Below are 14,072 nucleotides of genomic sequence, written 5' to 3' on the forward strand. Positions count from 1 at the left end.
TCTAACAAGACAATAGAACAAGTTCAATATAGACATATCAAACTTAAAATCTACGAAGAAAGTCCATTATATTCAAAACATAATTTAGAATGAAGTAACTCTCAAAATCATCCTTTATCAAAAACACCATAACATGACTAATATAACCTATATTCTTCATTCATTAGTCACAGTGCACGGATATATGAACCGTAAAAGCAGTTATATAATCAAATTGACGAAGAAAACCATCAATTGATAAAATCAAAAATTAACAAGTGATCTTATATCAATTAGCAACAAGTTTAGGGAATTTATGACGTATCCAAATAGATTATTGGCATCACGAAATTTGTCAAGTAAACACCATTGCATGTAACAAGTGAATTCCCATTAAGCTAAATGTTAAATATTAAATTGAAAAACAACAAGAATATTTATATAAATGCAGTCAAACTTACTGCCACAGATGCAAAGTGTTTTGTTGTTCCCGCAATAGCTTCAAAACCTTCTTGTAATGAGTTTGAAATATGATGATCATGAGATGCTTTGAATTCACACTATGTGATTGTTTTTTTCTCATATTTCTGTCGATGCAAGCTCCTTTTATTTTATTTTCACACTCATAAGGAGCATAGTTTTTAATATTTTCGGTTACAGTTCTAACATAATTATATCCTTGAATAATGAATAATAAATAAATAAATAATGTTTGTAACCGATGTGAAACTTAATTTATTTATTTCCTCAAATTACATATTAGTATGCTACAACACACTAGTATGTTCTAGTACCCGATATGAGACTCAATTTTATTTTCAATTCACACATCAATGTGAACTTTGTTCCAACAATGATTATGAATTAAGAAGAAACAAAATTGATGAATCGTAGATTTTAGGTACCACTAGAGCGGGAGGAAGGTCGAATCTTTTGGATCTCTGCCGCGACATGATGATGAAGTTTCTCTGCGTGCTTTTGCAAAAACAGGAAGTAAAAAAGATTTTTTAAAAAAAAAGAAAAGAAAATTATTCTATTTATAGAAGGATATGTACGAGAATTATGAAATTGTTGAGGGACTAAATTGAAAATTTAAATTTTTTGCCAATAAAGGATTAATTTTTTGCCAATAAAGGACTAAATTGTTGAGTGAGATAAGGGTTTTGTAAAGATGAGTAGCAAAGTATTGTACTTTAGAGGAACACCATTAACAACATTGTGGAATCCAAAAATCCAACACAAGTTGTTACAGTTTCGAAGGTTGTCTTCAAAAACGACAAATTGTTGTTCTCTTCAACCTCCAAATGTTTCTCATTTGGCAAAAACTGCTCATATCTCTCTTACCCCAACTGAGGTTATTCTTTCTTTTTCTTTTTCTTTTCATTATAAATATCCTTTTCTTTTTTTTTTTAAAATTCAAATAATGATTGTGATTTATCTTATTTCAGGTTGAAGAATTTGGTCCTAAAATTCAGCAGGTGATAGGATGGTAAGTTTGAATAAAACCCCCTTTTATTTTATTTGGCTATTTTAATAATTTATTCTTATGAGGTTTCATAAATTTGGGGACAGTTTGGATTGATTTATTTTTGAGTTTATGCAGTTTTCATAAAAATGTCCATCTAGGCACAAACAGCCACATGTGGTGGTCGAGCCCGTTTGTATGCTTGGGCATCGACTAAACTTTTGATTCAATGTACTACTGCGAACTGTAAAACTCTGCGGTTTTGTCTGACACGTCTTGTGCTAGGCAAGACTTTCTTTTGATGTTAATATAATTCATTTGTGCTTGTTCAAAAAATTATGTTCGGTCAATGTAAAATATTTTTTTATTTATTATTTTTATTTTACTTTTGAATTTAATTTATATATAGTTTCTGCTTTTATAGTTGATTTTTACATTTAAATTTATTGTTCAACTCAATTTTTTTAATCAAAATAATATATATATATATATATATATATATATATATATATATATATATATATATATATATATATATGTGTGTGTGTGTGTGTGTGTGTGTGTAAAAGATAATTACACACAAATAACAAGTTACGCCGCTAAATCTTTCTATATAGTAAAACCCAAACATTCGAAAAACTACACACATAGACCTAGATTACACACCATTGTGTTATGCATGACCCTTTGAGCTATTTTCAGAAGGTCTACAACCTCTGATGCTAGAAAGCCAAAAATGTCAAAAATAAATGGTATAAAAACATATTGATTGTCAAAACACGCTTTCTCATGTTTGACCATTTTGCTTGAAGTAGCTTTGAGGGTTATTCGTTTCACAGTAAAACCCCCAACCACCGGTATTATAAGTGGGAAAACTTCAGTCAAGCCTACACAAGCATGTTTCCCTATCACCCATCCATACACTATAACATGCGTTGAGCAAAACGTCGATTTCCCTTCTTGCGAGTCAGTCAAGAAGTTCATTGGTGCCTCTTTATTCACAGAAATTCCCGCAGCCTAAAAATATAAAAATAACACATATCTGACCAGGTCGTGCTTGTATTTGAAGTCTGAAAGCTCATTACAACGAACTGCATGCTCCCCAAAAGTATTTAGGCACGTCTTACACCTTACAATGAGTTGTATGCTCCCAAAAAGTATATAGACACGCCTTACGCCTCACTGCTATATAAATTTATCCAAATATAAATCAATTTACCTTTAACTCAATTTTAGTCAATATCAATTTTAACATAATTAATTTACGTATGATTAAATTTTGGCAAATGTTAATATGTGCCTTAAGGGCACATGATAAAAAACTCGGTATAAAAATTTTATTATTAAAAATTGTGCATTCAACTTTTCAAATGTTAAAATGTTATACTGTATTTTTCAATGCAAAAATACTACTTTTAAAATCTGAACATATGCCTAACAAGTTAGCAAGACCCTTAAAATTTTTCCACCATAGAGAGTGGGGTGGGTAACTCAAATAGTGAAAAGGAGTTAAGAAATAAAGGTTCGGTGTTTAAGTTTGATACAATTTTTTTTTTTTTTGAACAACAAAATTTATAGATTGGATAAAAGTACAAATTGTACTATACCCACAAGTCAGGATTAAGACTCTGTTTGGCAAAAATAGCTGATGACTGATAAGCTAGCTGATAGTTTATGGCTGATAGCTGATAGCTGATGACTGATGGCTGATAGCTTCTAGCTGATAAGCTGATTGAAGTGTTTGGTAAAATTAGCGGTTCAACTGACTGATAAATGTAAAATGACATAAAAGGACATCTTTAATTCAATAAATTATTTTTTTATCAAATTAATACTATTTAAGATACTTAGAATTTAATATTTTAAGTTTATTTTATTTTATTTTTTACAATATTTTAAGTTTATTAATTCAATAAATATATCTTTCAAATATTATTATTAAACTAATATTTATATGCTGAATTTTTTTAAAAAAATTTATTTTCCTTTCAGTTGATATACTTTATGAAAAAATAACAACAAAAAATAACAACAAAATATATTTACTATATAGTATAATGGTTAATTATAGTAAGGTACGTTGTTTCAAAAAAGAATTATAGTAAGGTACGTACCTATGAATTGATAAAAAAAATAATATGTTTTAGCCTTCATATTTGAAAATAGATAATAAGGCAACGTTAAAACATACTATATACATGTGATTTTAAAAGAAGCAACGTTAAAACATGCATTTAGTTATTTTATTTTAAATTCTAATGATAATAAATTATAAAGGGTAAATATGGATTTTAATTAAAATAATAAGGGTAAAAGAGGAAAAAAAATGAAAAGCTAGAAGCTATAAGCTCAGAAGCTACTTGAAATAGCTTCTGAAAAAGAAGCTATAAGTCAGTAAAATAAGCTAAAAGCTCTTTCTGAAAAGACTGTTACCAAACATGTATTTTAGCTTATAAGCCATAAGACAAAAGCTAAAAGCTAGTTTTTTGGCTTGCCAAACAGACCCTTAGTACAAGGGGTACTTGACCCAAACACCAAAAGTAACACTAGTTGACAATCATACGGTAAAAGAAATCAAATCCTATCCAAAGATACAATATTGCAGTCTTTTCCTCAATTTTTTCTCGCCGTTAACCACTTCCAAGAAATCATCCTAATTCCTTCAAAAACTTCGTCAATTTCCACCACTTTAGATGAAAAAATTGAATAATTTCTTACTCTCCAAAAGGACCACACAACTGCATGTCACACTAAAAAGAGCCCATTGAGTCGCTTTCCATTTGTATTGCCAAAACAAAACGATTGTAACACCGCAAAAAGATCACAAGACACCACCGAGGTAAAGCCGAACCAGTTAAAAATCTTATTGTGATAGCAAAAGACATTTCCCAAAAATATGTCTCTCACTCTCCATCACATCCGAACATTGTATTTTTTTCATCAACAATCAATACTAACAATCAATTTTATTTGATTCTTTACCATTTATATTTGTCATTTTCTCTCTACAAGGGTTGTCATAAATTTTTAATACTGTGTCTCAAATCTGAAAATTTTTTTTCCTACCCCAACAATTATACCTTTACCCCAACAAATAATTTTTCCTTCCAACTCTACCCTTTTTAATCATTTGACTTCACCCCTACATTTTTTTTCCACACAAAAAATTTATGATAGCCAAATTTCAAATCGGAATACTTAGATAAAGTTTTCCGGAAGATTACAATTCCTAACCAAAATGAGTTTTAAACCGGAAAACTAAAAAAAAAAAAAAAGAATTCCAGGAGATTAGCCACGATTTAACCGTGGCTAAACTACAAATCTGGAAAATTGAAAATGCAATTTTAAGAACAGTAACAACGAACCCCATTAATCTTATTAGTCCAAACTATTGAAGGTTACCATATTCAGAAATCTTAAACCTGCTCATGAAATTACTACTCTTAACAATAATTTGCAGTATCATTTTCCTCTTGAAAGTTAAACCAACACATCTTTGTTGTTGAAACCAAGAAGCACCACCTTCCAAACTTGAGATCTGGGTGTCTCTCTCCAATCAAGGCGCGTGCTTAGCGATGATCCAGAGTTAAATTGAGGGAAGAAATTGGAAATGGGTGAAGGGAGTGGGAAGTGAAAATTCATGAATTGGTATCACAGAGATAGCGGATTTGGATTTAATAAATTGGTGTTGCGGTGTTGCCTTGTTTATTGAATTAAATGGTATCAAAATTCATGAATAGCAACCAAAGATTTGATACTGACGTACTTGTCGATGGGTACTACTATCAAAAGACTTTCAAATATTGATTTCGTAGCAACCATGTATGCACCACTACTATTGAACACTCACGCTGGGAATTCCAGATTTTTTGTCTTCTCGGTTACAACCCTGCAATTGTAGTGGTGGTGGAATTATTGGTGGTTGTGTAGTGATGAAGGGTGATGATGTTGATGTTGTTTTGAAAGCTTGAGGATGTCAAAGGAGTCACGTGAAAAGTGTTCCGGTAATACAAGTATGATTCCAAAAATTGTTCCGGTAAAAGTAATACAAACCGGAACACTTTGTTTCGGTAAAAACAAGAATGATTCTAATAAAAATTTGCATACCAGAACACTTGAAAAAGTGTTCCGTAAAATTAACATACAAGCAAAACAAAAACTTACCGGAACAGTATTTGAAGGGGTATGATGGGAATATTTTAAATTATGTTGGAGTAAAATGATAAATGTTGGGGTAAAAAAAAAAATTTTCCTCAAATCTCATCAAACATCAAAAGGTTAATAAAAACCTTGCAAACACGGTGGCCTACAAAGTTGAAAAATGGAGTATAGTCAACTATCAACAGGCTAAGTAAGCCAACCAATCAAATTTGAAAACTGTGACATTTTTTGTGGAGAAATCATGCAACATATGGATATTCCAAAAATATCCCCTTTATTTGGATCCGATTAGGTGCAATTGTCACCGGTGACTACATGCTGGCATTGAGATCGACCCGTCCGATTAAAATTGGATGGTTTTTAATTTAAGGTAAAAAAATTTATATTTTAGAATATTAAAATAAAGTTAAAATATGAGCTGTTTGATGTTGATCGGATGACTCTGATTTAATGACTGCAGATTGACTACATATAAAATTGACGAAACCGAAACAATTTCTTACTAAATTTTAATTACCTTGCGGGCTCTAAATTACTAAAGTCACGTTCTCGTACGAATTGGAAGGTTAACACTAATTTATCACCACTTCATCCACTCTACTCGTCAATCTAACCACCGCCAACTATCACCACGAGTCTGTGACCACAACTTCAACCGTCACCGGTCGGACCACAGTGAAACACCACAATGGGATCTACTTAAAAAACATTTATGATTTTGTTTTTACTCATAGTCATAGATGTGTGTTATTTGTGTCACTTTCACATATGAATTGTTGATGTAAATTAGTCATATTATATGTGGTTGCAACTGCATAAACTAGCATTGACCATGATGATGACACAATCACAATTTGATACCTCAATAGTAATAATATTTATTACTAATATAGTCACAAAAATAAAAAGATCTATCTACCGATGGAAAAACTTTGATAAATCCCATGTGCACCACTCAATACCTCAGTCAACTTGCCTACTAATATTCAATGCATAATATGCAACATTCAATCCAAAAACAACAAAAACAAAATTCAAAGCATTCATCATTGTTTTCAAAGACTAAATTCATTGTTCTAATTTGGTAACAACTCATCATAACAACTAACATTTGTATTTACATGTTTATGTTTATAAATACCAAACATTTATGTCTCTCACTTCCTCACACACACAAACACTCTCTCTCTTACCCTCTTTCATAGTTTCTTTAGATTAGATTCAAGTTTAGATCTTTTAGTTTTATGTGAAAAAAAAACCTTGTATTGGTATGTGTGTTTTTTGATTTGTCTTTGTTTCTTTATAGTACTTCAATAAATTCCATTGGTTCTCTCATTCATATGCATTTTTGTTTTGGTTTTTGCAAAACAATTTATTGATAGAATAATGGGTTATTCTATATTCTATGTTGTTTTGTTTTTATCAATTGTTTGTGTTGGAATTTCATTGGCTTTTAACATAGAAGATCAAAAGAGAGACAAGATTGGTTGGTTACCAGGACAACCAAATATGAATGTTGAATTTGAACAGTATTCAGGTTATGTGACTGTGAATGAAAAGAGTGAAAGAGCATTGTTTTATTGGTTGATTGAAGCACCACTGAATCGTGGACCTAATTCTAGGCCACTAGTTTTATGGCTTAATGGTGGTCCTGGTTGTTCTTCCATTGCTTATGGTGCTTCTGAAGAAATTGGTCCTTTTCATATTAAGTCTGATGGCAAAACACTTTTCTTGAATCCTTATGCTTGGAATAATTGTAAGTTAATTCTATGAGATTCAGAACTTTGTCGTTTCGATTCGTTAAAAAAATAACCACTTTCTCAGCCTTTTTGGTTTAGTAATTTTTACTATTAATTTGGATGTTGCAGTGGCAAATTTATTGTTCCTTGATTCTCCTGCTGGTGTTGGTTTTTCTTATTGTAATAAATCAACAGATCTGTATACATTTGGTGACAAAAAAACAGGTAATGTAAGTTTGTAACTATGAAGCACCGACACATGACACTGACATGTTCACACTGGTAATAATTTGAGAAAATTGAATAATTGAATTGAATTTAACCGCATATGTCGGTGTTGTGTCAGTGCTACTTAGTTTTTGTTTTGTTTTGGCAGTAAGATTTGACTTGTTAATATGTATCTAAGATCTGAGTTTTCTGAATGTGCAGCTGAGGATGCATATATTTTTCTAGTTAATTGGTTTGAAAGATTTCCTCAGTATAAGCATAGAGAATTCTACATTGCTGGGGAAAGTTATGCAGGTGAATCTATATTTGATAATTGAATTATCAGTTTTTCACTTATCAATGGAGTGGTTTATACAAGAATCATTCAATTTCTTAAAAATTAAATTAAATGGTTTTCAGGTCATTATGTTCCTCAGTTGGCTCAGCTTGTTTACCGGAGAAATAAAGGAATCAATAATCCAGATATCAATTTTAAGGGATTTCTGGTAAGACTGTTAGGTTCACGCTTTAATCTTTTATGTTAACATAGACAAGACTAGGATCGTTCATGATTCGGTTCAAGAAGAAAACTGAAGCGAACCGAACTGCGAAAAATCCTCTATGCATATCAGTTATCACAAGACAGTGACGACACAACTACCTTATGCTAATCATGTATATTCTGTGATTGGTGGCACAGGTTGGAAATGGTGTTACTGATGATTATCATGATTATGTTGGGACATTTGAGTACTGGTGGACACATGGTTTGATTTCAGATTCAACATATAGGAATCTAAGAATTGCATGTGACTTTGGATCATCTCAGCATCCATCAGTGCAATGTATGCAGGCTACTAGACTTGCAGTTGCTGAGCAAGGAAACATTGACCCATATAGCATTTATACACTGCCTTGTAACAATACCGGATCGCTCGGACGCAGCTTGAACGGTCGTTATGTAAGCCTAGATGCTATCAGCTCATTGAATGGTTTAAACTATAAACTATTTTGCGAATGCATTCGATTGTTTTTAACTCCTTTTGATCTTCTAAAATGACACAGCCATGGATGTCTAGAGCGTATGATCCGTGTACCGAAAGGTATTCTGATTTGTATTACAATCGTCCGGAAGTTCAAAAGGCACTTCATGCCAATGTAACTGGTATTCCATATATATGGAAGACATGCAGGTATATTAATATTTAAGATGTTCTATTGAGGTCTATAATTCTATAAGAATTTGGGTTTAAAAGATGTTTTTTTTTCCCCTTGACAGTGATGTTGTTGGGAATTATTGGACTGATTCTCCACTGTCTATGCTTCCTATATATCGAGAACTTATTAATGCCGGTCTAAAGATATGGGTATTCAGGTACCAACCTTAACTAGCTACTTCCTCTAATCTTAAATATAAACAAAAAGGTATATGTATTCGGTCCTAATTCACATGTATCTTTTTGCTTATATTTAAGATGGGATGCAGTATTTTCTTTTTGACTCCTCTAAAGAGAAAATTCACTCTAGACAATAATTCAACTTTTAATTAATACATCCATGGTGCATGTGATATCACCTATTGGTTGATTTGATTGACATGTCTTACATTGTCCTCTAATGTGAATTGCTTACTTTAAAAGAGTCAAATCCCATTACTTTTGTTGTGTTTATTCTTAATTCTTAAATAATATACTTATCTTTATTTCAACTTTTCAACCAGTGTGCCAAAATAAAGTAATATCTTTGTTCCTTTTAATCATTTGTGTGTTTCTTAACATCTTTTCAATTCAACAATCTCATCCATATCATATTTCTATAAATGCTCATTGACATTATTGAGGCTCAACAAAATTGCTCTTCAATGTGTACTGCGCAGATTAATTACTATGCACCGACAACTTACAACTTTTTTCACACATACCTCCAATCAAATCACATTATAATGTTACTTTGTTAGATTAGTTTCTAAATCATCTCGACAGATATCTACATGCTGAAATGTGATTAGATGCACATATAAATTCCTTTTACACTGACGGTGGATACAAATTAAATCCTATTCTGTAATCTAGAATTGGAACCCTTCTTAAACTTCATATTTTGGCTGCAGTGGAGACACCGATGCTGTAGTTCCCGTCGCCGCAACTCGATACTCTATTGATGCCTTGAAGCTTCCAACCATCATCAACTGGTACCCTTGGTATGACAGTGGCAAGGTTAGTAGTGCTAACTTCTATGAATAACAACTTCTCAACAGACACTATCTGTTGTGATTTTTCTATCATCTCATTATCTGTCAGTGTTAGGCTGTTAACTGATATAATTTGTTCTTGTGTGAAGGTTGGTGGATGGAGTCAAGTTTATAAAGGGCTCACATTGGTTACAGTAAGAGGTGCAGGACACGAGGTTCCTCTTCATAAGCCTCGCGAAGCATTTATTCTTTTTAGATCATTCTTGGAGAACAAGTACATGCCATCAAGCTAATGGGAAGCATTTGTTCTTTTTCACTTCAAGTATAGAACCAAAAAAGTACCCTACATTCTTAAGAATACCTTCAATATTCATATACATGGAACAGGCCGAGACAGAATAAGGAATGCATTTCTCATGAGTTCCATCTTGCCTCTCTGCCTGGAAATTTAATTCGATAAATGTACCAATAGCAGTGGTAGCTCTTCTATTTTTATTTGTTATTGAAATTGTGATTATTTTTATGAAAAGTGTTATTCTTTAGTATATAATATTCAATATGCAAGATTAATGTGATATCTTGTGTAGAAAACTGTTCTCATAAATGAAAAGTTCAAACTTTGAATTTAGCTTCTGAATGCCAATCATTAGTGCTCACCTTTCTTTTAATGTGATATTACTTCACACATTGACATAGCTCCTGAATTTGTTCTTTTCATGTTTTATAGATTTGTCTTTCTGCCTTATAATTAAAATTTGCATAGAAATGAAAATTATTACTTATAAGACCCCTTTTGAGAACGTATAATAGTATAAAGTGTATGGAAGGGATTAAACAAGAGTGAAGATCAATTTTAGTAATTGAGAAAAACTGTGAGACTTAATTTGATTTTTGCAAGAAGAAAAACCGGATAACATACAAAACCCATTACTAACATATTATTTGCTTGCTCCTACCTTGGCTGCTGCACAGAGACCTGTCATTGGTTGTGCGCCACTGCTGCAAAAACGCAGCTGCTAACTGGTGCAATTTTCCTCAACAATTTCCCACAAGTGGACATTCCTGCTATGCCAACAACTCCATAACAGCAGACACAAATTGCTACACTGGTTGTGCAATAAGGAGGCTGCAAACCTGAAGTAAAAAAATCTCAGTCATTTGCAACAAGGATAACAGGTTCTATTAGGTCCCAGAACAAAGCCACGACATTGAGCATTCCACACCTTTTTGTCGCAGCCGAGACCTTGTAAGAAGGCAATTCGTCAACCTTCGCCAGACAAAATTCATAATCGTTGCTGGCAATTCCAACTTCCAAACAGTAGGCCAATCACCACTGACCTTAAACTCAGAGCTATCAATCATGTTATGTATGCCCAAATAATATGCGCTTTTGAGTGAAAACCGTGCTTTAGGATCTGGCCACGATATGATTCATCTTCTTGAACTGCAGGGATCAATGGTGTTTGTAGCACTGCATCAGCTTTCAGCATCCTCTTTACTAAATAGACTGCAGACCAGCTGCTGATCTCACATCTTCGAATCAGGATACTACAAATCCTTCTCCAACAGCTCATGGTTCAACAGGAAAATATTTGGTTCGAGTAAAAGAGCATGTTAGTAACATTACTTCCCTTCTCATAAGAAAATATTTAGATATGAAGCACACACCACATGCAAGGTTAGGAAAACTATCAACCACATTGAAAGTTTAGGATGAAATTTACGTATAACCTAATCAATGAGAGAATCTCAGACTTAAAGTCAAATCACAACATGTGTGAATGGGATGTACAACCATATGTGTCAAGCAATCTGTACTTGGTAACATTACTTGTTGAGTTAAGATTATTTTTGTTCTTCTGAGAAAATCAATGAGAACCAATTTGGTTCCTCAAGACAATAAAAGCAACTTTTAGCCATTGAGGAAAAAAAAAAGACAACTTAGTCCTTAATCCATCATCAGAAAAGAGATAATTAGATCAGTCACAATAATTGGTAAAAAACAACTTTTGTTCATCGATGATAATTAAAATAAACAATTTAGTCCCTACAAGAAGAACATGGGGACATACTTGATACTTTGCACTTTAGCAAAGAACCTTTGGAATGTATGATGAAAGCGACTAGCACGCACTGGTTTTCTGTCAACGAAGCAGGTCGTGTCTGCTGAATGAGAACCTTTGGAATCTGTTGCAGCAAGCTCAGAATGAGACACTCACTGCTGGAAGCTTTGGAGTGGGATGTAGAGTTGGAATTGGAGTATGTTAAATTTGAAACAGATGCACTTGAGGTGATCAATGGATTGAACTCATTGAAGTCTACAAATAATGATTTATCAGAATTTGGTGCTTTAATAAAGAGTGCAAGGCTATTCTCGTCCAAAATACAAACTATGATGTTATTTTTATCCGGAGACAAGCGTAGTTCCTCATTCCATGGTAAGAGTGGCTACATCTTTGTCCAGTCCTCATATTTTTGATAATGTATCATCTTGTATCTCGACAATTCAATAAATACAATCTTATATTTTGATGTTTAAATAATACAATCTTATTAAACTAGAGAGGGACAAAGTGATTATCATTTTTAAGTAGGTTTGTAATGACTACTATTTGTTTGCAATGATTTTAAAACCAAATTTTTTCAAAGTTGACTCGAGTCAAGTGAATATATTCATGTTAGGTGAAATGAAATATATGGTTGATTGCAATTGCATAAAGTGGCATTGAGCATACATGACGACAACGCAATCACAATGTGAAACCTCAATAATGATGTTATTAATATTATACTCCAAAAAGTAAAAGGAAAAAAATCTATCTTTGCCTCAAAGATGGAAACTTTGAGAAATCCCATTCCCTTGTGCACCACTATAATAATATACAATGCATAAACAACAATTAATCCATAAAAAGCAAAGAAAATTCAGCATTGATGATTAGATCATTTGCATGGTGCTATTTGATTTTGAAGCACAAACACAAACATCATTAACGAGTAACGACACTAACTAAAACACATCGTCATTAGTAGTGACAAAGTGAAGAGTCAGTCCTACATAGATAGTGCTAACTACAACTGGAAAAAGATTCCTTGCTATTACAGCAGCATGCTGTAACACGCAGTAATCAATGGCTGATATGATTTTAACAAAAAAGACAGTTTTTAATTTAAACCGTCCGATCTCAGATTGATGGTCGAGATTGAAAACAGTGTGAAACTGCATGTATTCACTACAATAGTGAATCTTAATCCCTAACAACCCACTATAACAAATATTTGTACTTTCTTGATTATAAATTATAAATACCACAATTTTAAGTACCTCACTTACTCACTCATTCATTTTCCCTCTCAAATGTTTTTCAACTAAAAAGGGTAGGAAACCAAGAAATATATATTTTAAATTTTTTACTTTGTTTTGGTTTTTGCAAAACTATTGGTTGATATGAGTTATTCCATTTCAATATTCTATGTTGTTTTGTTTTTGTCCATTTTCTGTGTGGAAATTTCATTGGCTTCTAACATAGAAGATACAAAAAGAGACAAGATTGAGAAGAGAGGAAGAGCATTGTTTTATTGGTTGATTGAAGCACCACTGAGTCGTGAACCCGATTCAAGGCCACTGGTTTTATGGCTTAATGGTGGTCCTGGTTGTTCTTCTATTGCGTATGGTGCTTCCGAAGAAATTGGCCCTTTTTGTATTAGGCCTCATGGCAAGTCACTTTACTTGAATCCTTATGCTTGGAACAATTGTAAGTCAAATGTTCATAATTCGGTTCAGGAAGAAAACTGAAGTGAACCGAACTGAACCGCAAAAAAATCTCCATGCTTATCACACAAGTCACAACTAACCCAACTACCTTACAATAATCATATTCTGTGATTGGTGGCATAGGTTGGAAATGGTGTGATTGATGATTATCATGATTATGTTGGGACATTTGAGTACTGGTGGACACATGGTTTGATTTCAGATTCCGCATATAGGATGCTAAACACTGGCTGTGATTTTACGTCCATTCAGCATCCATCTGTACAATGTTTGCAGGCTCTTACAGTTGCATAGGCTGAGCAGGGAAACATTGATGGATACAGCATTAATTGTGAATAAGGAGTTGACTTGTCCTCTTAATTATAATTATTAGTTTGTTTCTAGAATAAGGAAAACAAATCAAATATTGATTTGTTCTCATTAAATGTAATTATTTAGTGTAATTACCTGTATAACCTTGTAACCTCTATATATACAAGAAATAACAATGAGAAAGGCATCAAGCCAATAATTCTTGACATGGTATCAGAGTCAGAACGAAAAATTTTAACACTT

General features: G+C 32.7%; 1 protein-coding gene across 1 annotated transcript; it reads left to right on the plus strand.

Annotated features, from left to right (window-relative positions):
- The first annotated feature begins 6,433 nt into the window (after positions 1 to 6,433).
- On the plus strand, positions 6,434 to 10,370 carry LOC123919257 (serine carboxypeptidase-like 27). Its single transcript, XM_045971332.1, has 9 exons — positions 6,434 to 7,361; positions 7,474 to 7,569; positions 7,774 to 7,866; positions 7,972 to 8,057; positions 8,252 to 8,512; positions 8,617 to 8,744; positions 8,831 to 8,926; positions 9,662 to 9,767; positions 9,892 to 10,370. Exons 1-9 carry the CDS (start codon positions 6,992 to 6,994, stop codon positions 10,033 to 10,035), a joined length of 1,380 nt encoding a protein of 459 aa, XP_045827288.1. The 5' UTR covers positions 6,434 to 6,991; the 3' UTR covers positions 10,036 to 10,370.
- The last annotated feature ends 3,702 nt before the right edge of the window (positions 10,371 to 14,072 follow it).

The sequence above is a fragment of the Trifolium pratense genome, linkage group LG1 (assembly GCF_020283565.1).
Source record: "Trifolium pratense cultivar HEN17-A07 linkage group LG1, ARS_RC_1.1, whole genome shotgun sequence".
In the NCBI taxonomy this organism is placed as follows: domain Eukaryota; kingdom Viridiplantae; phylum Streptophyta; class Magnoliopsida; order Fabales; family Fabaceae; genus Trifolium; species Trifolium pratense.

Coding starts and splice junctions, on each gene's coding strand:
- LOC123919257 (XM_045971332.1), top strand. CDS start 6,992: ATGGGTTATTCTATATTCTATGTTGTTTTGTTTTTATCAATTGTTTGT. Junction 7,362..7,473: donor TCCTTATGCTTGGAATAATT/GTAAGTTAATTC, acceptor TGGATGTTGCAG/TGGCAAATTTATTGTTCCTT. Junction 9,768..9,891: donor CTTGGTATGACAGTGGCAAG/GTTAGTAGTGCT, acceptor TCTTGTGTGAAG/GTTGGTGGATGGAGTCAAGT.